Source organism: Odocoileus virginianus, chromosome 4 (assembly GCF_023699985.2).
Source record: "Odocoileus virginianus isolate 20LAN1187 ecotype Illinois chromosome 4, Ovbor_1.2, whole genome shotgun sequence".
Lineage (NCBI taxonomy): Eukaryota > Metazoa > Chordata > Mammalia > Artiodactyla > Cervidae > Odocoileus > Odocoileus virginianus.
In genome coordinates, this window is record NC_069677.1 from 83,310,410 (window position 1) to 83,335,956 (window position 25,547).

Sequence of the window (25,547 nt, forward strand, 5' to 3'; positions counted from 1 at the left end):
GTCTAGGGCGTGGGGGACAAAGGTCAGGTCACAAGGGACGGGGGAAGTGTGCAGCTTTGGCTGGCCCCACGGGAGCCCAGCACCCTCCTGGCGGCTCTGCAGCACCCTTGGCTCCATGGCACCCTTGGGTGGAGCCTTCCAGCCCTCTGCCTGTGATCCCGGAGGCCCAGGAGGCGGGCCCTGGGCTGTGGGCCCGCAGGGCCCCCCAGTGAGTCACCCCCTGGCTAGAGTGAGGACCAGGCCACTACCTGGACCAGGTATGCAGAAGGGAGGGAGCGTAGGTCTCCCGCCCACACGCCTGAGTCCCGTGAGTGACAGTGTGACGTTGAGGCTTCTAGGGGCCCTGCGGGTCCTGCTCTGTAGCTCTAGACCTCCCCGGTGAGCCCAGGCGCCTGCCTGACCGGGGCTGAGGGGGGGAAGGACTCAGTGCCTGCCGACCGACCGTGGCCCATTGGTTATTCCAGGCCAAGTCCTTGCGTGCTGCTGCGTCTGCCATGTGTCGCATGGCCCCCTTTCTATCTGTGCAGACTTCTGTTACGCGTTTTTAATTTGGTGTGACTTGTACTCGATAACAATAACCTTCTTAGCTCTCGTGTCCCTCCTACCCCAGCAGTTGACCAAGCTCCACCAGCTGGCCATGCAGCAAACCCCCTTTCCTCCCCTCGGACAGACCAACCCCGCTTTCCCCGGTACGTACCCAGCCGCCCTTTCTGACCTCTTCTCACCCGGGGCCTTTCTCTCTCCGAGCGTCTGTGTTCAGGGCAGTGAGCGGAGCAGGTAGGGCTGTCTGAGTGCTGGGCACAGCGCTGGGCACGCTGCCGCGGGCGGGCAGGGGTCTGTCTGATGTCTCTGTGCGGGTCAGTCACCCCACAGCTGGCCTTCCTGAAGGAGACGCCTCCCCCTCGAGGGTTCGTCCTGCTCTGCTGCCCGCTGGCCGTAGGGGAGGTCCTCCTGCAGGAGGCCATACACCCACCCGCAGGGCGGTCTGCCCGGACGGCGCCCCCCTAGCGCAGGGCGGCGCACCAGTCAGACTTTGAGCTTCCCTAGTTGAAGTGACCTTGCTTCTCTCCTTGAGGGCAAAACATTAAATCTGTTTCTTCTTTGCTCTCCAGGAGAAAAGCTGCCTTTACACTCCTCCGAAGAAGCTCAAAATCTGATGGGCCAGTCGTCAGGTAAAATAAAACCACGCTAAATGGAGAGCCAGCAAGCCAGGAAGGGACCTGGCGGGTGGAAGGGGCCAGAGGGCCACTCGCTGAGCGCCTCGGGGGAGGGCTGCCGCCGTCCGGGGCTGGCCCAAGCGGCCACTCCAGGTCTGCACACGCGGCTCCTGGCTTCCACCTATGGCTCTGCAGTCACGGTGATGGGTCAAGTGTCTGCCAATGTTCGGGGCACAGCTGCCTCGTCAGGTGGAAGGTCATTTATCCTCCCAGGGGCACAGCATGAGGGACTGGAAGGAAGGGCCGACCAGGCTGTGAGTTTTCGTAGGAGAGAAGACCACTGTGGGGTGGATCTGCACTAAACTCCCCCTGACGTGGCAGGCCAGGCGTGGATCCCCAGATCCCATCACCCAGGCTTGGAGCAGGGGGCGTGGCTCCTGACAGGCTGTTTGGGAGCAAAGCCACTGGAAGCATGTGCCCTGGACTTGGCAAGGGCCCTGTGACAGAGGCGCCCGCCACGCTCTGACCCACTCCCCATGCAGGCGTGGATCAGAGCAGAAGAGCGAGGGTCTGGCTTACGGGGAAGCCAGGGAGGGGCTCAGCCGCTGCCCCCACTGCTGTTCTGGACCTCAAGGCATCTGCCTGTCTGTCCCTCAGGACCACAGGGGCCGGCTGAGACCACGGGGCTCAGGGGTCGTCGGAAAGCCCAGCTCTGATGCTCCATGTGCTTGCTGTGGGTTTCTTCTCGGTGCGGCTTTTAATTAAGTAATGGAGATTTTAGTGAGTGGAAACTAGAGGAAAACAGAATAATTTTGATTATGGAGCTGGATACCAACCTCTGCACAGTTCCATATCTGGATGATAACACGTGTCCAGGGGCTCTGTGTAGCCGTCTGCCGTTTATAGTGAGATTTCAGTAACCGCCCAGCCCTGGTCTCCAGGAGACTGTCTGGGGGCCCCCAGGGCCTGGCCTTGCCAGGAAGAACGCTCCCTCACCGCACCCCGACCCCACCACAGCCCTCCCAGCATGACCTCAGAGACAGGGGACTTGTGTTAACACATCCCTGTGACGCCCTCCCTCTTCAGGGCCCCTGGGACCCTTGGAACTCAGGTGCACATACATCCCCATGCACACACACACACACCCATGCACACACACACCCCATGCACACACACACACACCCATGCACACACACACCCCATGTACACACACACACACCCCACATGCATGGACACACACGCCCCCCTTGTACATATGCATACACACCCCACAGTGCACATGCACACACACACATATGCACATGGGTGCACACACTCCCCATGAATATGCACACACACACATCTGTGCACATGGGCACACACATGCCCCCATGTACATGTGCACCAGTGCCCTCATGCACATGCACACATATGCCCTCTCATGCACACACACACTCCCCATGCACACACACACCCCCCATGCACACATACATACCCCATGTACACACACACACACCCATGCACACACACACCCCATGTACGCACACCCCCATGCACACACACACACCCCATGTACACACACACACAGCCATGTGCACACACACACCCATGCACACACACACACACCCCATGTACACACACACACGCCATGTGCACACACACACCCATGCACACACACCCCATGCACACACACACACACACCCATGCACACACACACCCCCATGCACACACACACACCCCATGCACACACACACACCCATGTACACACACACACCCCCATGTACACATACACACACCCCATGCACACACACACCCCCCATGCACACACACACACACATGCACACACACACCCCCATGTACACACACACCCATGCACATACACACACCCCATGTACACACACACACACCCATGCACACACACACACCCCATGCGCACACACACACACCCATGCACACACACACCCCATGCACACACACACCCCACACACACACACACACACCCATGCACACACACACCCATGCACACACACACACCCATGTACACACACACCCCCATGTACACACACACACACCCATGCACACACACACACCCCATGTACACACACACACCCATGCACACACACACACCCCATGTACACACACACACACCCATGCACACACACACACCCCATGTACACACCACACCCATGCGCACACACACCCATGTACACACACACCCATGCACACACACACACTCCCCATGTACACACACACACACCCATGTACACACACACCCATGCACACACACACCCCATGTATACACACACACCCATGCACACACACCCATGCACACACACACACCCATGCACAGAGGCACTCACACCCCCCATGCACATGCACACACACACGTGCCATGGCAGCGGGTCAGGAAGCTGGACAGGTTGTCCTCACTCTGAGGCTGTGTCACACGCTCCCCGGCATCTGGGACTTGTGCAGGAGAGGCAGTGCTTGCGACTCCTGAGAGGATGCTCACCCCTGGGATTGCTTTAGCACCTTTTCAACAAAGTCCCGTCATTTGGAAAACACAAACCAGGAGTCCTTGCATGATACTCAGGACCAGGGAAGTCTCTGAGGTGACGTTTTAAATGTCACTGTTGACTGAATGTGCGTACAGGTGGACGAGGGGCTGGTGATTGTATTGAAAATACCTTTACAAAAAGAGATAAAGGGCAGGAGCTCCAGGTTTAGCTGCATAAGAGAAACTGACAGACGGTTCGGGGTGAGTTGGTTTGTTTGGCACAGCTGAGTCCTGTGCTCCACAGGCCCCGGAACAGCCTGCGCCTCACCAGGCCCATGTGCTCGAGACACCGGTGGCCCCCACGCATCTTATTCCAGGGACGTGGTTGCCGTGGAGGAGGACTTGCGGGCAGGGACCGGGCAGTCCCCTTTGTCAGGACCCCCTGGGCATGTGGGGATCAGGCTGAGGGGCAGGGACCAGTGAGGGAGGAGCAGGGGGTGGGCAAAGGGCTCAGGTTCCGGAATGTTCCAGAGAGCGGCACCTGCGATGCCTGGCTGCAGGGGTGAGAGGGGTGGGGCCGAGGCAGGACGGCGGGGTCGCAACCACAGGCTTGAGCTTGAGCTGCCTCCCGACAGGGTGGAAGCGCCTGGCATGAAGGAGCACTCTGCCTGGTGATTGCCCCCCTCCCCTCGGGGCCCCTCAAGGCCCCCCGTTTTGTGGTCACTGTTTCTGAAGCAAGTGTGGGACTTGTCCTTGATCCTGAGAGGCTGGCTCTGACTTAGTGGGTCCTGAGCTGGGATTTGTAGAGTTGTAAGCTGCGATGTGTGAGAAGCTGGGCCTGGGTGCTCACCTTCGGCCCACACACCCTGTGGAAAGGCATGTCTTCCCTGGCCCGGCTCTCGGTCCAGCATCCCCGCCCCAACACTGGAAGTGCTGTGGGGGACTGGAGCCACGGGGCCTGCAAGGGAAGTGGGGGGCAGCTGGGGCAGTGGAGGCGGCTGTGCTGGCGAGTCTGGGTTACCCAGGGCTGGTGTGACCACCCAGGCATAGCCACCAGGGTGTCTGAGCGACGTCTCAGGGGACTGTGCCACATGGCAGACAAGTGACGCAAGTTGCACCCAGAAGGAAAAGGGGAACCAACCCCTGCCAGGTTCCTTCTCCCTGTTTGAGAGATGCTGGGTCAGGAGAGGGGTGGCAGTTGGGACCCAGAGCTAACAGGCCCCAGCCCCCAGCTGCGCAGACCCTGCCCTGGGCGTTTCCCAGCCCTGCCTGCCTGTGACCAAGTGGGGAGCGGGGTCAGGTGCCCGCGCAGTGGGAGCAGCCTTCCCCCAGCTAACCCTGTCCTCTCGCTGTGCCCAGGTCTGGACGCCAGCCCCCCGGCCAGCACTCATGAGCTCACCATTCCCAATGATGTGAGTACGTCCAGCCTCACCCACCTGTGCCCATGTGCACCCCCCCCCATTAAGCAGCTGAATGCCCTTGGGGGTGGGTGACATCACCCCCAAGTTACCAGACAGGGAGGAGCCATGGGGGCTTCAGGGTGAACTCAGAACGAAGATGCCAGAGCTGCCCGGGGATCCTGGCTGCCCAGTGAAGGCCCTGCCCTGGTTCAGGATCACCCTGGGGACAGGTGGTCCAGGAGTACCCCGAAGGCCCTTAGAGGGCCTCCCACACTCCCCCCACACACTCCCCTGACATGCTTCCCTCACAGGGCCTCACACACTCCCTTCACACACGCCCCCATACACTCCTCCCACGCCCTCCACCACACTTCCCCCACACGCTCCCCTCACACCCTCCCTTACACACTCCCTCACATGCTCTGTTACACCCTCCTTCACACATTCAGTTATCTCCCAACCATCCTCTGGAGCCTCGGGTCATCCTAAGAATGCCAACTCCAATCTCCAAACCAAGACACCAGGGTGGGTGTGGATCTGGTGTCCTTGGAGGGACAGCAGCCTGGGGGGCATGGCGATGGTTGGGGACATGCCTCTCCAGCTCCTGTGTCCACTCAAACATCTCTCCAGCCCGAGAGTGCAGCCTAGAGGGGCCAGCGTGGCCTCAGGCCCCCAGAGGACCCTGAGCCAGGTGAGGGGTCTCCATAACTGCAGGCTCTTCATTTGACGGGACTTCCTACAGTCGAGGCCTCGAGGATCCCACCCTCCAGCAGGATTGGAAGCGTGCCTCTTGGGGGTACCGGGGGAGGGACCAAGGCAGCGGGACCCCCAGCTCCCCTTGCGTCTCAGCTACACTTAGGCTGCAGTGGATTCTCTCCAAGATGCTCCTGCATCCTTTCTTCCAGCTAATAGGCTGCATAATTGGACGCCAAGGGACCAAAATCAATGAAATTCGACAGATGTCTGGAGCGCAGATCAAAATCGCCAATGCCACGGAGGGGTCATCAGAGCGCCAGATCACCATCACGGGGACCCCAGCCAACATCAGCCTTGCCCAGTACCTCATCAACGCCAGGTGAGGGCCTGGGTGTGTCCTGGATTGGCCTGCCTCCCCGGGTTCTCTTCTGGGGGTGCTTGGGGAGTCTCCAGGTGACACAGGTCCACATGCACTCCTCTGTCCTCTCACACTAGACTTCCACCCTACAGCCACGCCCGCGTGGCCCCACACAAGTCGCTGGGCGTTGACACCCCGCATGGCACGCTGTGGGGAGCCCCACGTCCACGCCTCTCTGGCAGGGCGAGTCCTGCACCCCTCACTGCAGTGGCGGCAGAAATGGCCGTGGCGGCCTGGGCCTGTTGCACCCCGTGTGGTGACTGGGATGCAAGCCCCAGGCTGGGAAAGAGGGATCAGGACTCAGGACACCTCACCCGTGAGAACACGGTGACCCGTGACCTGTGCCCTTGTCTCTTCCAGGCTGACGTCCGAGGTCACCGGGATGGGCGCTCTCTAACCCCACCGCGCCCCCACGCTCACCACCTGTGCAGACTGCCCCCCGCACCCCGCAGATGTAGAGGTTTCTTTACCAACAGAAGCTATCTGTGCCTGCCCTAGACCTGTGCCCACAATGTTCCAAGTGTGTCGGGGGCCCCGGCTCCACCCTGACACTGCTCCAAGTTCATTTACGCCTGCTCCTCACACGTTGGCATGCCATGTCCATTATTTTAAAGGCTTTGTGGCCACTCCCATCTGTGACACTCTTAGAAACGTCGTTCCGTAGTGTCCATGTAACCTTTTTAAGACTTGGTTTGATGTGTGGATGTTGTCTCTGAGGCCCCAGAGCTGTGACCGCAGGAAGCCGCCCCTCCCCGGTCCCCTCGGCCTTGTCTCACATGGCCGCACGGGTCAGCACCAGGTGGGGTGCACATCTCCCTGTGTCCGAGAAGTGGAGGGCTCAGGGTTGTGACAGGGAAGGATGGAGTGGGCTGCTGGGCCCTGGGCATCTGTCTTTGGGGCTGACAGTGTGGACCAGCTGGGGAGGCACCTCTGCACTGGGTCCTAGTTCAATAAACGATGCGCGCTGCCCCTCATCTTGGACTCCTCTCTGTGACCCCCCGCCCCTCCCCCACCTCCCACCACCCTCAGACCCCACACATACCGAGGAGCGGCTCCACCTTCTCAGACAAAGTGAGGTTCCACCTGCTCCCACCTTCAGAGTTCGGCTTGTATGAGTCTTGCTGGTCTTACTCTGCCAAGCTGCTTGGATGCAGAGATGTAACTCCAAGTCCAGCGTCTGCAAGTGAGGCCATCCCCTCCTCCCCTGGTCAGTGGCCCTGAGCTTCCCAGTGGGAGCCCATCCCGTTCCACTGCCCCCCCAGCTTAGCCCACCTGTGCTCACCCGCAGAGCCCACCGCACACCTACGTGCTGAAGCCCGGGGGACCCAGGCCCGGGGCAGAGGGCTGCCTTGTTGTGTGACCCTGGGCCGCACGGGCACCGCCTCCTCGGGCCAGATCTGAGCTCACGGGTGCTGTGGCAGGTGGGGGTCTAGAGGTGAGGCGAGGCCAAGCCGCTGCTGCGGGCACCACCCCCCTGAATGACCGAGAGTCCAGGCAGCCCAGGGGGCTCTTCCTTGGTGCCCACCCCTCAGCAGCAGCCCCTCTGTGACTGCCCCGTGAGAAGGCTGCCCTGCTCCTCAGACTCTGGCCAGGCCTTCAGTGCTCAGGCCATACGGGCACCCTGCCCCACCCTCCCTGGAGTTCGCTGGTGGAGGCTGGCTGCACAGCATAGAGACACCCGGCCATACTGCAAGCCCAGCCATCTAGGGCTACAGCTCACTCACCCACTGGACACATTGGCCAGGTGCAGGCCACAGTTCGGGGCCTGGAGGCGGCAGGGATGAGGTGGGCACCAGCCTTCCTCTGGGGACCTCAGTCAGCGGTGGGTGGCCAGTGGACAGGGTGAGGAGTGCCTTAGAGAGCCAGAGCCCACCGTGGGGGGGGGCGGGGGGGATGTAGGAAGTGCTGTCAATGCTGGGGCTCGAGAAGCTGCAGGCCAAGGGGACGCTGAGGCGTGGCCCCCGCAGTGCACTCGTCTGGTGGAGAACAGCAAATTGAGGGGCAGCCAGGGCAGCAGGAGCTGGTTCATGGGAGCAGGGGGCACAGGAAAGATGGGGTGGGGCTGGGCCAGGGCACTGGCTCTGGAGGAGGAACGCACAGTCTTCCCCTCAGATCCCAAGTGTGCTGTGGGAAAAAGAGGGTCCGGGCTGCTTGCATGGAGGCCCTGGCTCTGAGGCAACAGCAGTTTGCCCTCCACGTGGGGAGACTGCAGCTGAGGGTGGGGGAGACGGGAGCTTGGTTGGGGACATGCCGGGGTTGAGATACGCCAGCCCCACCGTCCAGGCAGGAGAGGAGTGGAAGCAGCAGGCCAGGTGCCATGGGAGGAGCCCTGAGGGGCATCACACAGGACACCCCCAGGCATCAGGAAGAGGGGTCTCCCTTGTGCCACCCGGCCTGGGACCCAGTGTGAGGCCCAGATGAGATGCTGGTGGACCAGGCGTGTCGTGAACCCCGGCTGATGCCTGGCGCCCAGAGGAGCAAGGCGGCCTGCAGAGCAGACTCACACCTCTGTGCTCACAAGTACAACTGCTGTGGAGGTTCCGGTACAAGTCTTTGTCGGAGGTAAATACCTGGGAGTGAAGTGACTGGGGCGTATGCTGTGTGTGTCTAAGGAACTGTTGAGCTGTTGTCTGAAGTGGTTGTACCGATGTTTGTTCTCTCCACATTGCATGAAAGCTCCAGTTACTCCACATCTTCAGCAGTGTGAGGTGTGCTCAGGCTGATTAATATTAGCCATTCTACGGGGTGTGAAATGGCATCTCTTCCTGATTGTAGCATTTCCCTCATGACACAGTGTTGAGCATCTTTTCTCTGCTCAAATGTTTATTCAAATCTTTTGCCTGTTTCTTCCTATGACTTTCTTATTACTGAGTTCTAAGAGTTTTTCTTGTGTTCTGGATATGAGTCATTTATAAGATACATCACATGCTTTGTAAATATTTTCCTCCATCCTATGGCTTGTCTTTTCATTTTGAAGAGCAAAATTTTTAATTTTGATGAAGTCCAAGTTATTGATTTGTTTACGGATTGTGCTTTTATTTGTTTATTTTTCTTTTGGATTGTGCTTTTAATGTCATATCTAGTAATCTTTGGCTAAACCAAGGTCACAAAGATTTTCCTCATGTATTTTCTTCTAGAAGTTTTGTACTGTTATTTTCTCACTCAATTGCCTTTGCTTCTTTATCAAAAATTAGTTTTCCCTATATGTGCAACTTTATCTGGGGACTCTCCAGTCTGTTTGCTGATCAATTTGTCTATCTTTATTCCAAGATCATGCTGTTTTGATGACTGTAGCCTTATAATGTCTTAAAGTTGCTGTGGTCCTCCAACATTGTTCTTCTTTTCAAAGTTGTTTTGAGTATTTAAGTCCTTTATCAATTTCTATATGAATTTTAGAGTCAGCTGATAATTTTACACACACACACAAAAGTGTGTGCTCTGGTTTGATTAGGATGGAGTAGAATCTATTGCTTAATTTGAGGATAATTGACAGGTTAACAATATCAGGTCATTTGACCTGTGAACAAAGTATGTCTCTCCATCTGTTTATGAGTTATATAATTTATTTCAACATGTTTCATAGTTCTCAGTGTATGGGTTTATAAACTTTTGTCAGACTTACCCTGAAATATTTCATACTTTCCATACTGTTTTAAATATTTAACTTTAGTTTATAATTTTTCATTGCTAGTAAATAGAAATATGGTGAATCTGTATGTGTGTGTGTGTATATATATACACATATGTATGTATGTATATATAGTTTCTTAGAGTCTGTGCAAACAATAGAAAAGATCAATGAAGCTAAGAGCTTATTCTTTGAAAGCATAAAGAAAATTGATAAACTTTTAGCCAAACTCATCAAGAAAAAAAGGAGGGTCCAGATCAATAAAATCAGAAATTAAAAAGGAGAAGTTTCAAGCAATACCACAAAAACACAGAAGATCATAGGCTTAATACAATTATAAGTTCAGTTAAGTAGCTCAGTCATGTCCAACTCTTTGAGACCCCATGAACTGCAGCACACCAAGCTTCCCTGTCCATCACCCACTCCCGGAGCTTGCTCCAGCTTGTGTCCATCCAGTCAGTGATGCCATCCAACTATCTCATCTTCTGTCATCCCTTTCACTCTGCATAGAAGTTAAATAAGCAGGATGACACTCTATAGCCTTGATGTACTCCTTTCCCAATCTTGAACAAGTCCATTGTTCCATGTCCAGTTCTAACTGTTGCTTCTTGACCTGTATACAGATTTCTCAGGAGGCAGATAAGGTGGTCTGGTATTCCCATCTCTTGAAGAATTCTCCTCAGTTTATTGTGATCCACATGGTCAAAGGCTTTAGCATAGTCAATGAAGCAGAAGGAGACGTCTTCTGGAATTCTCTTGCTTTTTGTATGATCCAATGGATATTGGAAATTTGATCTCTGGTTCCTCTGCCTTCTCTCAATCCAGTTTGTGCATCTGGAAGTTCTCGGTTCACACACTGTTGAAGCCTAGCTTGAAGGATTTTGAGCATTACTTTGCTAGCATATGAAATGAGTGCAATTGTGCATTAGTCTGCACATTCTTTGGCATTGCCCTTCTTTGGGATTGGAATAAAAACTGACCTTTTCCAGTACTGTGGCCACTGCTGAGTTTTCCAAATTTGCTGGCATATTGAGTGCAGCATTTTCACATCATCTTTTAGGATTTGAAATAGCTCCACTGGAATCTCATCACCTCCACTAGCTTTGTTGGTAGTGATGCTTCCTAAGGCCCACTTGACTTTGCACTCCAGGATGTCTGGCTTTAGGTGAGTGATCACGCCATCGTGGTTATCTGGGTCATGAAACTCTTTTTTGTGTAGTTCTTCTGTGTATTCTTGGCACCTCTTCTTAATATCTTCTGCTTCTGTTAGGTCCCTACCATTCCTGTCCTTTATTGTGCCCATCTTTACATGAGATATTCCCTTGGTATCTCTAATTTTCTTGAAGAGATCTCTAATCTTTCCCATTGTATTGTTTTCCTCTATTTCTTAGCATTGATCACTGAGGAAGGTTTTCTTATCTCTCCTTGCTATTTTTTGGAACTCTGAATTCGGGTAGATAAAGGTTTCCTTTTCTCATTTGCCTTTAACTTCTCTTCTTTTCTCAGCTATTTGTAAGGCCTCCTCAGACAACCATTTTGCCTCTTTGCATTTCTTTTTCTTGGGGATGATTTTGATCACGGCCTCCTGTACAATGTTACAAACCTCCATCCATAGTTCTTCAAGCACTCCATCAGATCTAATCCCTTGAATCTATTTGTCACTTCCACTGTATTATCATATAGGGATTTTATTTAGGTCATACTTGAATGGTTTAGTGGTTTTCCCCACTTTCTTCAATTGAAGTCTGAATTTGGCAATAAGGAGTTCATGATCTGAGCCACAGTCAGCTCCCAGTCTTGTTTTTGCTGATTGTATAGAGCTTCTCCATCTTTGGCTGCAAAGAATATAATCAATCTGATTTCGGTGTTGACCATCTGTTGGTGTCCATGTGTCAAGTCGTCTCTTATGTTGTTGGAAAAGGGTGTTTGCTATGACCAGTGCTTTCTCTTGGCAAAACTCTATTAGCCTTTGCCCTGCTTCATTTTGTACTCCAAGGCCAAAACCTGGAGGGATCTCTTGACCCTACTTTTGCATTCCAGTCCCCTATGATGAAAAGGACATCTTTTATGGCATTAGTTTTAGTAGGTCTTCAGGGAACCATTCAACTTCAGCTTCTTCGGCCTTAGTGGTTGGGGTATTGGATTCCTCTGATAAAATTATGTGTCAACAAAATGGACAAGAAGAAATAAACAAATTTCTAAAAATACACAACCTCCTGAGACTGAACTAGGATGAATTAGAAAATATGATCACAAATAACCAATAGTGAATTTTTTTATATTTATTTAGTTATTTGAGTATTTAATTATTTGGGGGGGGGTCTTCTTTGTGGCGTGGGGGCTTAGTTGCTCTGCAGTATGTGGGATCTTAGTTCCCTGACCAATAATTGAACCAGTGTCCCCTGCACTGCAAGGCAGATTCTTAGCCACTGGACCACCAGGTAAGTCCCACAATAATGAAATAGAATCAGGAAAACGAACAACCAACCAGGAAACAGAAGCCCAGGGCCAGGCGGCTTCATAGGTGATCCTCCACACATTAGAGGGCATCTTTCCTTCTCAAGTTATTTCCAAAAAATTGCATAGGAAGGAGTGCTTCTGAGCTCATTCTACAAGGCCAACATTACACTGATACCAAAACTAGACAAAGATGTTACCAAAAAAGAAAATCACATAGATGCAGAAATCCTCAACAAAACACTAGCAAACTAAATTCAAAAATACGTGAGAAGCACATGCCTTGGAGCAAGTAAGCCCATGTGCTACAATTATTGAGCCTATCCTCTAGAGCCTGGTAACTGCTACTGCTGAGCCCATGTGTGCCAACGACTGAAGCCCATGCGCCCTAGAGCCCGAGCTCTGCACCAAGAGAAGCCACTGCAAGGAGAAGCCTGCACACTTCAGCTAGAGAGTATCCCCTGCTCTCCACAACTAGAGAAAAGCCCGCATAGCAACGAAGACCCAGCACAGCCAAAACTAAAATAAATAAAAGTGTTAAAAAAATATTTTAAAAACATAGCAAGGAAGGAGGAGAACTAGAGGAGATAAGAATGGCCAGGAGTAGATCAATCGTTGAATCTGAGTGATGGGTACACGTGGGATGATCCCCTGGAGCAGGGCGCAGCAACTCACTGCAGTATTCTTGCCCAGAAAATCTCATGGACAGAGAAGCCATGGTCTATTGGGCTGCAAAGAGTCAGGCATGACTGAAGTGACTTAGCACAGCGTGGCAGCACAGATAAATCACTGAATCTGAATGATGGGTACACGTGGGAAAAGTCATCATTCCATTCTCTCTACTTGAGTGCGTTTGACACTTTCCACTATAAGCAGCTGAAATGATGAGGAAATTTTAATGGAACCCGGAGTTGAGTTGGTCATAACCTACTCATGGTGCTCTCAAGGTTGAGTCAAACGTGCTGTGCTGGGGACTTCCTTGGGCGGTCCAATGGTTAAGACTTTGCTTTCCATTGCAGCGGGGTGTGGGTTCGATTCTTGGTTGGGGAGCCCGGATCCCACATACTTTGTGGCCAAAAAATCAAAACACTAAAAAGAAAAAGTGCTATGCTGATGTAAAATGTCAGCACTCAGGGAAAGCTGGGTGAGGGGTCCATGGAAACTGTCCAGAGCCCCTTTGCAATTTTTCTGTAAAGCTAAAATTATTCCAAAGTAAAAACAAAACAAAACAAAAAAGCGTGAGAAGAAGCATACACTGTGATCAAAGGTAATGTATCCCAGGGGTGCAAGGATGTTTTCATATCCACTAACAATTAATGTGATATGCCACATTAGCAAACTAGAGAATAAAAATCATATGATCATATCAATAGATCTAGGAAAAGTTTTTGACAAAATTCGGCAATGATTTATGATTTAACAAAGCCTCAACACAGTGGGTATAGGGAGAACATATCTCAACATAATAAAAGCCGTATATGTCAAACCCACAGCTACCATCATACTCAGATGAAAGCGTTTCCTCTAAGATCAGGAACAAGACAAGGCTGCCCAGTCTCACTACTTTTCTTCAACGTAAAGTTGAAAGTCCTAGCCACAGCAATCAGACGAGAAAAAGAAAGAAAATGAATCCAAATTGGAAATAAAGAAGTAAAACTATTACTGCTTGCAGATGACATGATACTATACATGGAAAATCTTAAAGATGCCACCAAAAAACTACTAGAGGTCATTAATGAAATCAGTAAAGTTTTGGGATACAACACTAATATACAGAAGTCAGTTATATTTTATATTCTAACAGCAAACTATCAGAGAAATTAAGAAAACAATCATATCTACAATTTACATCAAATGGAATAAAATTGCATAAGAATAAATCTAAGGAGATAAAACACTTATATTCAGAAAACTAAAAGACACTAATGAAAGAAATTTGGAAGACAACACAAACAGATGGAAAGGTACACTGTGTTCATGGATTGGAAGAATTAATATTGTTGAAACGCCCGTTCTACCAAGCACTCTACAGATTCAGTGCAATACCTATCAAAATACCAATGGCAATTTTCATGAAACTAGAACAACTAATTCTAAAATTTGTATGGAAACATGAAAGATCCCAAACAGCCAAACAATCTTGAGAAAGAACAAAGCTGGAGGAACCACGTGCCCTGATTTCAAAACTATACTACAAAGCTACAGTAATCAAAAGAGTCTAATACCAGCACAAAAAGAGACACATAGATCAATGCAGCAAAATAGAGAGCCCAGGAACAAAGCCATACTTTTATGGGCAATTAAGCTTTGACATAGGAGGCAAGAGTATGCAGTGAAGAAAAGATAGCCTCTTCTATCAGTGGTGTTGGGAAAACTGGATGGCTACATGCAAAAGAATCAAATTGAAGCACCTTTTCTTACACTATATAAAAAAAATAAACTCAAAATGGATTAAGGGGCTTCTCTGATAGCTCAGTTGGTAAAGAATCTTCCTGCAATGCAGGAGACCCCAGTTTGCTTCCTGAATCAGGAAGATCTGCTGGAGAAGGGATAGACTACCCACTCCAGTATGCTTGGGCTTCCCTTGTGGCTCAGCGGATAAAGAATCCGCTTGCAATGCTCAAGACCTGGGTTTGATCCCTGGGTCAGAAAGATCCCCTGGAGAAGGGAAAGGCTACCCACTCCAGTATTCTGGCCTGGAGAATTCCATGGACTGTTTAAATTCCATGGATTAAAGACTTAAGTATAAGACCTGAAAACAGAAAACTTCTACAAGAAAACATAGGCAGAATGCTCCTTGACATAGGTCTTTAGTAGTAATTTTTTTTTGATATGTCTCCACAGGCAAGGGTAACAAAAGCAAAAAGAAACAAATGAGGTCACATCAAACTAAAAAACTTTTGCACAGTGAAGGAAACCATCAACAAAATGAAAAGGCTGCTTACTGACTGGGAGAAGATATTTGCAAACAATATATCCAATAAGGGGTTAATACTCCAAAATATACAAAGACTTTATACAACTGAATAGCAAAAAAGCAAGCAATGCCATTGAAAAGCAGGCAGAGGATTTGAATAGACATTTTTTCCAATGAAGACATGCAAATGGACAGGAGACACATGGAAAGATGCTCATCTCTGATCATCAGAGAAATACAAATCAAAACCATAACCAGATACCACCTCACGCCTGTCAGAATACCTATGATTGAAAAGACAACAAATATCAGTGTGGGTGAGAATGTAAAGAAAAGGGACTCTCCTACATGTTGATGGGGGTGTCAGTTTGTGCAAGTGTGACAGAGAAGTGCATGGAGGCTCCTTTAAAAATTAGAATATGATCCAGGAATTCTACTCCTCAGTATTTATCTAAAGAAAAAGAATGCTAATTTGAAAAGGTATATGCACCCTTGTGTTTATTGCAGCATTATTTACAATAGTCAAGTTAGGGAAGCAACTCAGGTGGTCATCAATAGATGAATGGATAAAGAATGTGTGGTGTGTATGTGTGTGTTTGTGATGGAATATTACTCAGTCATAAAAAAAAGAATGAAAACTTGCCATTTGCCACAGTATGGAAGGACCTTGAGGATATTTTGCCAAGTAAAATAAGGCAGACAGAGAAAAACAAATATTGTATGATTTTGCTTATATGGAATCTAAAAAACAAATGACCAAACATAACAAAACTGAAGCAGAGTTATAGGCACAGAGAACAAGAAAGTGGTTGCCAGAGCAGGGGAAGTGGGCAGAGGAGAGAAAGAGTTGAGGGAGATTAAGAGGTACAAATTTCTGGTTGCAAAATAAATGAGTTGCAGTATGAAATGTAGGGGTTTCCCAAGGTGGCTCAGCAGTACGCAATCTGCCTGCCAGTTCAGGAGACTCAGGCTTGATCCCTGGATCAGAAAGATGCCCTGAAGAAGGAAATGGCCCCCCACTCCAATATTCTTGCCTGGAAAATCCCACAGATGGAGGAGCCTGGTGGGCTACAATACAGTCCATGAGGTTGCAAAAAGTTGGACATGACTTAGTGACTAAACAACAACAATGAAATGCAGTGTGTTAGGAATATAGTCAATAACTATGTAGTATCTTTGTATGGTGACAGATCGTAACTAGACTTATCAGGGTGATCAGTTTGAAATGTATAGAAATATCAATCACTATTTTGTGATAACAGGAACTAACATAGTGCTGTAGGTCAATTGTATTTCAAAAACAAACAGCCTCATAGGAAAAGTGATCAGGTTTGTGGTTACCCAAGGTGGGCGGGGAAAGGGGATTGGATGAAGGTGGTCAAAAGGTAAAAACTTCCAGTTATAAGACAAATAAGTACTAGAGATGTAATGTACAACATGAGAAACATGTTAACCCTACTGTACATTATATAATGAAAGTTCTTAAGAATAAATCCTAAGAGTTCTTATCACAAGGAAATTTGTTTTCTATTTCTTTTTTTTTTTTTTTGCCTTCTGTACTCTTATTATCCTCGTAGTCTTTGCATCAAGTTATATAGCAATGATAGCAGATTTCTTTTTAAAGCTTAGTATTAAATATTAAGCATCTTTCCCCACTTTAATTTTACATTACTCTGCCAAGAAAAAAATTAAAACTCAAGTTATCTGAAGCCTGGACACACTTCCATGATTAGCCAGGCTGTGTAAAAGTTGGTGGCTTTGCTCTTCCTGCTTTGTGAGCAGGCCCAGGCCCTAGAAAGATGGGACCAGGTTATAAGTGTTTTTGAAAAGTATGCTACAAAAATGGATGGCCTGTTATAAGCCAGATTACAAAGTCAGGACAGAGGTGATGGAGGGACAGTTTCTTCCAGAAACGGAATTTCTGAAGAGTACCAGTCCATCTCTTTTCCCCAGAATGGTGGGAGGATGGGTCAGAGCTCACCGTGAGCTTCACAGACCCATCTCTGGGAGGCAACAGCAGGTGCCTGGCTGAGGGGGCGGCCGGAGGCAGGGTGGCCACACCTGCCCTCCCCAACCTTTCTCAGCGAGGAAATGGAGAGTTTATTGCTCAGTGAATGTGAAGTGGGCGGAAGCTTGGTCGGTACTGAATTCTCTAAGAGGTTTCTTCTAGAAACAGACAACTCAGACTCTTCCTCTCACTTCAGCAAAGAAATTATTTTGAAAGCACTTGGGAAATTACTCCTGCACCCTTGGTGGGTGGCTCAGAGGAGAGAGTCATCAGTACAGCCCCCTTCCAGGCCATATCGGAATTCCTGAGGGTTGGAGACACCCCAGAAGTGGATGAAGGCAGCTTCCACTACCAGGACATGGACGATCTGATGAGACTGGAAGCATATGTCGAATTTTCCAGGGAAGAAGCGCTCGGGAATGTGTGTGGCACAGAGGCCGGCTCTGGTGATGTACATCAGAGCCATGAGGAAGAACCAGCCGTCTGGCCCACCATGGTGGCCTTGATGAAGTCCTCTGTGATTGTGAACTGCATGGCAGGCACGACACCACTCAAGCTGAGCCCCAGGAACACGCCTGCTCTTGTCTGCCGGTGCTTAGGAGTGGGGAACCAGTCCCACTGTGCCACGATGATGGCAGAGACGCCCGGAACACAGACGATGGATGCAGATGAGCCGTGGCTGTGGGCAGCAATAGAAGGAGTAGTAGAGCCAGGGGCCACAGCTCCCCATAATCAGTAGGGTAATCCCTGCATAATCCAGTTCTGAGAAAGTCCAGAATGACAGCAGTGTAAAAGAGCCGGGAGAAGCTGAGGCAGAGCACCGCTCCCGGGAGGAACATCCCAAACATCACCTTCTCCTGAAGTGGGGGCCATGAATTTCATGTTTGGTCTGAGCGTGGTCAGGATTCCCAGGAAGAGAAACAGCTCAAAACCAAGCAGGAGGATCCAGATGTTGCCAGTCTCCATGTGGACGCAGAAGATGCTCTGAAGCAGGCCTGGAAGGAGGGCATGGGCGGCCGGTGGCCATGCAGCATTTAGCTGTTGTCCTTCAACCAGTCCGGGAGCACGTCGTGTGGGATGACCGTCCAGCACCGCTCCCAGACCTCGTATACAAACTCCTCCTTCTTCTCCATGGCATGGTGGGCCTGCAGGGGCCCACACCTCCGCCCCCTCCTCCTGAGCCCTGGGTAGGCCTGCTCCTCTTCAGCTTTGGTTGGGTTGCTGATTGTCCACTTGCCCTTTTTCTCTACCAGGGCTCCCAGCTCCGCCAGCTCTACTGTGTCAGCTGCCCTGTTGCTGGCAGGAGCCCCGTTGCCCTGGGCCGCCAAGGGTCCCTTGTGAGACAACATCTGGCTGGTACCTCAGGGCCCTCCGGCTTCAGCTTGGGGAAAGGGTGGGGTCTCTCAGCCCCAAGGGGCAGAGAGCTCCCTGTGGTGGGAGACAGGCAGGCAGAAGGCTTTACTGGGGGCCTTGCACCCAGCGCTACATCCTGCGTCGCTGGAGGCAGCCTGTGGCTGAGCCTTTTTTCTATTTCTTTAATTGTGTGTCTGTATGAGACATAAGAGATGTGGGTTTGATTCCTGGGTGGGGAAGAGCCCCTGGAGGAAGGCATGGCAACCCACTCCAGTATTCTTGCCTGGAGAATCCCATGGACAGAGGAGCCTGGTGGGCTACAGTCCACAGGGTTGCAAAGAGTCAGACATGACTGAAGCGACTTAGCACGCACACACACATGAGATGATGGTGTCCACTAAACTTACCGTGATGATCATTTCATGGTCATAGAAATCAGATCAGCCTGCTGCAGCCCCTAAGCCAGACCATGCTGTGAACCTGGCTCTTGTTTCTTTGGAGAATCTGCTCTCTCCCTCTGGGATGTCCACACATCACTCCAAAATATCCAGGCCCAAGCACCCTCACAACCGTCTTATTCTACATGCCACTGGCTCTTCTACGCGCACTGTGAGGGCAGACCATTCACCTTTCTGTAGTTCTAGCAAGTGTGTTTTCCTTATTTCTTTAGATAGTTCTTCTGCTGCATGTTTCATCCTGACACTTCTGTTTCCTGGAACTGAATTGTTGCCCACACTCAGCCCACTCCCCTTCTGGCTCTTCCCTTCTGTTCTGCCTCCAAGTGCCCCTGTCTGATCCCCCAGTGCTCCGATCAATTCTTCAGCCAACACCATCCTGTTTTGGGGCCTGTCTGTTCACTCTCGCTGGCTAAAATCCAGCTACTTCTCATGGTTTATTGCTCTTATTCCACACTGTGAAGGACCACCCGTGAGTTTTCAGGTATATTTCCTTCCTCACATTTATTTGGCCTTGAGACCCAGAAGGCTCCCCCGTCCTGTCCACTCCCAGTTCAGGGAACAAGATCAGGGCAGGCAGACCCCTCCCAGGATGACCCGCCTCGGCCTCCTGGCCTCTTCCAACACAGCAGTCAGTGCAGGGGGCATGCTCCACTACTGGGCGTCCCCTAGGATGGGCAGGTGAAAGAGGAAAGAGGCGTTAGTGCCGCAGACCTGGGCCCCAGGCGCCCTGCCAGAAGGATGCTGGGGTGACTTGGTTCTGGACCAGGGCCATGTTCTCCACACAATGGGGGGTTCGTTTGGCTCTGTCGCCACTGAGTAAAAGGTGTTTGTGGGACAGTCGGAGCTTCTACAGGACATGGCCCTTGTGCCTGGAGGGCACTATCGATGGCATGTTGTCTTGGGGGCAGGGCAGCAGCATAAGCACCCACCGGCCTCCCTGCCCACGCCTCCCCAGGTCCTCGTGGGCACCCAGCAAATGCCCTCAGGAGGAACAGTTGTGTCCGCAGGGCCCGGGCCTTCAGGACACAGGGGTCAACCTGTGTGACACCACGTGGCCCCTGTGGCCCTGGCCTCTCCCAGGGCGATACCCATCCTGGCTGCAGCAGAGCCTGGGCTGGGTCACAGAGAGGGGCTTGATCCCCCTGGTGCAGACTTGCAGTTGCGTCAGAAAACTCAACAAAGCAGGAGACCAACAAGGAGACCACGGGCTGCTGTGTCAGCTGTCCAGTGTGAGGAAGGAGCAAACCTCCCCTTGAATGGACCTGGAATTGCTCACGAGGTCTGCCCTCATCTCTGCATGGCGCTCCCTCCCGGGACTCGAGTTTAGTGTGTGAATCCAGCTGCTTTAGCAGAACAGAGCGTAAAGTACTCCCTAGATGTCTAGAGGTCGGCTGCGGAGCTGAGTGGTGGCCCGGTTTTCCTATGACAGTAATGAATTCAAACACAGGAGACGCTGTTGGGAATTAAAGAAAAGCAAGCGTTTTTGTAAGCCGCGAACACAAACCGGGCCTGCAGCCAACGAGTCTTGGTCCTGTTGGCTTGTTACATATCAGAGAAATAATTCCATATCACACTGGAAATGTGTTAATGCACTTACATTACTCACATCACACTTTTCACACCTGCTCCTTATGAACTCCCAAAATTGCCTGGATTTGCTCTGGAAGCAAGTAAGTGTCTCCAACCCACAGGACCCTCACGGGGCAAGTCAGCAGAGTAAGGGACTCTCAGGTGGGGGCAATTCAGGGGAGAGAGGGAAGCGCCTGGCACTGGGTGAGGCCCCAAGAGGGACATGTCCACAGAGCTGGACAGAGTGACCACACGTCCTCACAGCTGGACAGAATGACCTCACGTCCTCACAGCTGGACGGAGTGACCACACGTCCTCACAGCTGGACAGAGTGACCACACATCCTCACAGCTGGACAGAGTGACCACACGTCCTCACAGCTGGATGGAGTGACCATACATCCTCACAGCTGGACAGAGTGGCCTCACGTCCTCACAGCTGGACAGAGTGGCCTCACGTCCTCACAGCTGGACGGAGTGACCACACGTCCTCACAGCTGGACAGAGTGGCCTCATGTCCTCACAGCTGGATGGATGGCCTCATGTCCTCACAGCTGGACGGATGGCCTCATGTCCTCACAGCTGGACGGAATGGCCTCATGTCCTCACAGCTGGACAGAGTGTCCTCACATCCTCACAGCTGGACAGAGTGGTCTCACGTCCTCACAGCTGGACAGAGTGACCACACGTCCTCACAGCTGGACGGAGTGGCCTCATGTCCTCACAGCTGGATGGAGTGGCCTCATATCCTCACAGCTGGATGGAATGGCCTCGTGTCCTCACAGCTGGACAGAGTGGCCTCATGTCCTCACAGCTGGATGGAGTGACCATACATCCTCACAGCTGGACAGAGTGACCACACGTCCTCACAGCTGGACAGAGTGACCTCACGTCCTCACAGCTGGACAGAGTGACCACACGTCCTCACAGCAGGACAGAATGACCTCACATCCTCACAGCTGGACAGAATGACCTCACATCCTCACAGCTGGACGGAGTGACCTCACGTCCTCACAGCTGGACAGAGTTACCACACGTCCTCACAGCTGGACAGAATGACCTCACATCCTCACAGCTGGACGGATGGCCTCATGTCCTCACAGCTGGACGGAATGGCCTCATGTCCTCACAGCTGGACAGAGTGTCCTCACATCCTCACAGCTGGACAGAGTGGCCTCATGTCCTCACAGCTGGACGGAGTGACTACATGTCCTCACAGCTGGACAGAATGGCCTCACGTCCTCACAGCAGGACAGAATGACCTCACATCCTCACAGCTGGACGGAGTGACCTCACGTCCTCACAGCTGGACAGAGTTACCACACGTCCTCACAGCTGGACAGAATGACCTCACATCCTCACAGCTGGACGGATGGCCTCATGTCCTCACAGCTGGACGGAATGGCCTCATGTCCTCACAGCTGGACAGAGTGTCCTCACATCCTCACAGCTGGACAGAGTGGCCTCATGTCCTCACAGCTGGACGGAGTGACTACATGTCCTCACAGCTGGACAGAATGGCCTCACGTCCTCACAGCTGGACAGAATGGCCTCACGTCCTCACAGCTGGACGGAGTGGCCTCATGTCCTCACAGCTGGATGGAGTGGCCTCACGTCCTCATAGCTGGATGGAGTGACCACACGTCCTCACAGCTGGACGGAGTGACCACACATCCTCACAGCTGTACAGAGTTACCACACGTCCTCACAGCTGGACAGAATGGCTTCATGTCCTCACAGCTGGATAGAGTGACCACATGTCCTCACAGCTGGATAGAGTGACCACATGTCCTCACAGCTGGACGGAGTGGCCTGGCTGCTCTGCTGGGTGCACCAGGGGACAGAGGCAGTGGAGGAAGGGGGAGGGTCCAATGCTCTGGTGCTGCTGGTGATCCAACTGTGGTGCTCCAGGGACTATGACCTGAGGGCACGATGCACCTCAGCCTTGGAGGAACCGTTGTTCCCAAAGGATTTGGGGGGCCACCCTGGAGAAGGAAGTTCACGCCCTGATTGCCCCCTCATGCAGCAGCAGCAGGGAGGGTTTCTCCAGCCAGTCCGTCTCCCAGAGCAGACCTGAGAAGGCTCCACAGGCCACCAGCCACTAGAGAGGCCTGGGCTGGTCAGAGGGGCAGGAGCCCTGGTGTCAGGACAGTCTCAGCTGGGCTCCGTTCCTCACTCATTTGTTTAAACTTCTCCCCCATCCCTTTCTCACAGGTACCCTAGTGCCTCCCCACCAATACCTCCTCCCCACCCACCATCTCCCCCTCTCACCATCTCCCCCCTGCCCCCTGCCCGCACCATCTCACCCCCACCACCTAAGGGTCCTGAGCTGCCCCTCGGTGTTTCAGCTGAGCCCAGCTGGCACCCTCACCAACCAACCTGGCCAAGAGCCAAAAACAAAAGCAGTGACAGAGAATCCAAAGAGGAGAGTCGGTGAAAATGAATTCATTTCACCCCATGACGTTGACTCTGGGAGCCAAGAAAAGGTATGCCAGAGTCCTTTCAGTCCAGAAAGCAGGTTCTCAGCCATCTGGACAGGGCCTCCAGGACTCAGAGGGTGCAGCTCAAATTATTCAAACCCTGATGCTCAGACAACTAGTGTCCATTTATTGATAAATATTCCTCCAAAAGTCCTGTGTGTGTGTGTGAAATTTAAAGGAGGTCATTTAGAGAAAAGTCCCCATATTTTCTGATGGATAATCGTGGTTTGCAATGAAAAGAAATTTGCAAATTGCACACTTGAGATGACAGTAGTTTATATGTTCCTGGCTTTGGAATCACTGTGAAATTTAGATAAAACAGTAAAACCATTGCTCTTTCCAGGCATTTAAAACTCAGAAAGAAAATCATTATAAATTTGGAAGCACCAAGTGAAGGTGAATCCAAGTGGAAGGCTAGTGTCTAGTGATCAACCTGGTGGATGGAAACAACAGCTCCCACCCTGCCCACTTCCTGCAACCCCCCAGGATCCACTCCATGGGAGAAAGGGGAACATCCCTGCTTCCTGGTTAGGGGCACTGGCCTGGCAGGTCCTCCCCCAGGGAGCCTAGCAACCAGGCACTGTAGCTGTAGGCCCTCCCTTGCAGTCCCCTTCAAAGTACAGAAGCAAGTCTGTGAGCAAAATACATTCTTGGTTTGGTTTCTAGAACTTTCCAAGCAGATGCTGAGTCTATTAACAATAAACACATCTTTCTAGTTTGGAAGGCATGACTGGAAAAAGCTGTAGAATTATTTTGGCTTAGGAATTTAGAATTTAATTTCAGACCCAGATGTTAAGACATGTCTAGAGTTATTTTCCCCATGACATTAAAAAAAAATATGTGCTTTCTATTACAAAATTGAAAATGCACAGAAATATTGAAAAATCGAGCAGTGAAAATCCAGGTACCATCATGCCAGCCTCTGTCTCTGTCTCTGAATGTCTCTCTCCTGATATTTGAATTTGCAATGCCTCAACCCTGCTCCCCAAACGTGTTACTATGAATCTCCTTTTCTCCTAAGAACAACGGCATCCTTTTACAAAACCACAAGAGGGTCATCACAGCTCAGAAGCGTATAAGCTCGTGTGGCCCTTGCTCCACGTTCCCCTCCAGGGGTACCCTGAGCATATCACGTGCAGCCACATTTCTGGGTCCACTCATCACATGGTCTCATGTTTCCTGGTCTCCTTCAGTTTGGAGCAGTTCTCTTGATGTTTCCTCCAGAGCAGTGGCTCTCTAAATTTTTATTTTTAGTTTCTATACTTTAAAATCCACTCTTTGTGACGTTCGATTCTGAGTTTTGACAAATGCACCATTGTGCAAGATTCGAACCAGAACATCATTCCTGAAAACTCCTTCCAGCTGCCTCTTCCAGTCCAGCTCCTCCCCTGCTGTCAGAGCACAGAACCTACCAATCTGTGCTCCACCGTACGGTTCTGTCTCTGCCAGAAAGTCACCTACAGAAACACAAAAGACCCTGAATAGCCAAAGCAATCTTGAGAACGAGAAATGGAGCTCGAGAAATCAGGCCGTCTGACATCAGACTATACTAGAAAGCTACATTCATCAAAACTGTATGGTACGGGCACAAAAACAGAAATACAGCTCAACAGAACAGGATAGGAAGTCCAGACATAAATCCATGCACCTAGGGTCACCTAATCTATGACAAAGGAGGCCAAAATATACGATGGAGGAAAGATAGTCTCTTTTTAATAAGTGGTGCCAGGAAAATGACAGCTACATGCAAATAAATGAAGCTGGAACACTCCCTAATGCCACACACAAAAATAAACTCAAAATAAATTAAAGACCTAAATGTAGGACCTGATACTATAAAACTCTTAGAGAAAAATGTAGGCAGAACACACTGACATAAATCACAGCAAGATCTTTTTTAATTCACTGCCTACAGTAAAGGAAATAAAAACAAAAATAAACAAGTGGGACCTAATTAAACTTAAAAGCTTTTGCACAGCAAAGGAAACCACAAACAAAACAAAAAGACAACCCATATGTTGGGAGAAAATATTTGCAAATGAAGCAACCAACAAGGGGTTAATCTCCAAAATATACAAACAGCTCATGCAGCACAATATAAAATAAATAAATAAGTAAACAACCCAAGTAAAAAGTGGGCAGAAAGTCTAAATAGACATTTCTCCATAGAAGACATACAGATGGCCGATAAACACATGAGAAGATGTTCAACATAGCTAATTACTACAGAAGTGCAAATGCAAACCGAAACTACAATGACATATCACCTCACACGAGTCAGAAAGGCCATCATCAAAAAAATCTACAAACAATACATACAAACCTACACACAAGATAAAAGAGAACCCTCTTACACTGATGGTGGGAATGCATTTTGGTACAGCCACTATGGAGGATGATACGGAGGTTCCTCAGAAAGCTAAAAATTAAGCTAGCATATAATCTGGCAATCCCACTCCTGGGCATATACCCAGAGGAAACTCTAATTTAAAAAGATGCATGCACCCCAGTGTTCATTGCAGCGATATTTA

General features: G+C 50.7%; 1 protein-coding gene and 1 pseudogene across 20 annotated transcripts in view; one reads left to right on the forward strand and one right to left on the reverse strand.

Moving 5' to 3' along the window:
• PCBP3 (poly(rC) binding protein 3) overlaps positions 1-7,121 on the forward strand; it is a 223,878-nt gene extending 216,757 nt beyond the window's left edge. For 11 of the 20 annotated variants that reach the window (XM_070466907.1, XM_070466901.1, XM_070466912.1 and 8 more), the window contains 5 exons: positions 611-689; positions 1,113-1,172; positions 4,993-5,045; positions 5,939-6,108; positions 6,508-7,121. In XM_070466907.1, the coding sequence (XP_070323008.1) occupies positions 611-689; positions 1,113-1,172; positions 4,993-5,045; positions 5,939-6,108; positions 6,508-6,544 (399 nt within the window). In that variant the 3' untranslated portion in view covers positions 6,545-7,121. Of the gene's footprint in view, positions 1-610; positions 690-1,112; positions 1,173-4,992; positions 5,046-5,938; positions 6,109-6,507 lie in introns of those variants that run through there. The other 9 variants (XM_070466891.1, XM_070466900.1, XM_070466896.1 and 6 more) reach the window with 4 other exon arrangements.
• Positions 7,122-17,410: 10,289 nt separating this feature from the next.
• LOC110135305 (adiponectin receptor protein 1 pseudogene) lies at positions 17,411-18,506 on the reverse strand (annotated as a pseudogene).
• Between the last annotated feature and the right edge of the window lie 7,041 nt (positions 18,507-25,547).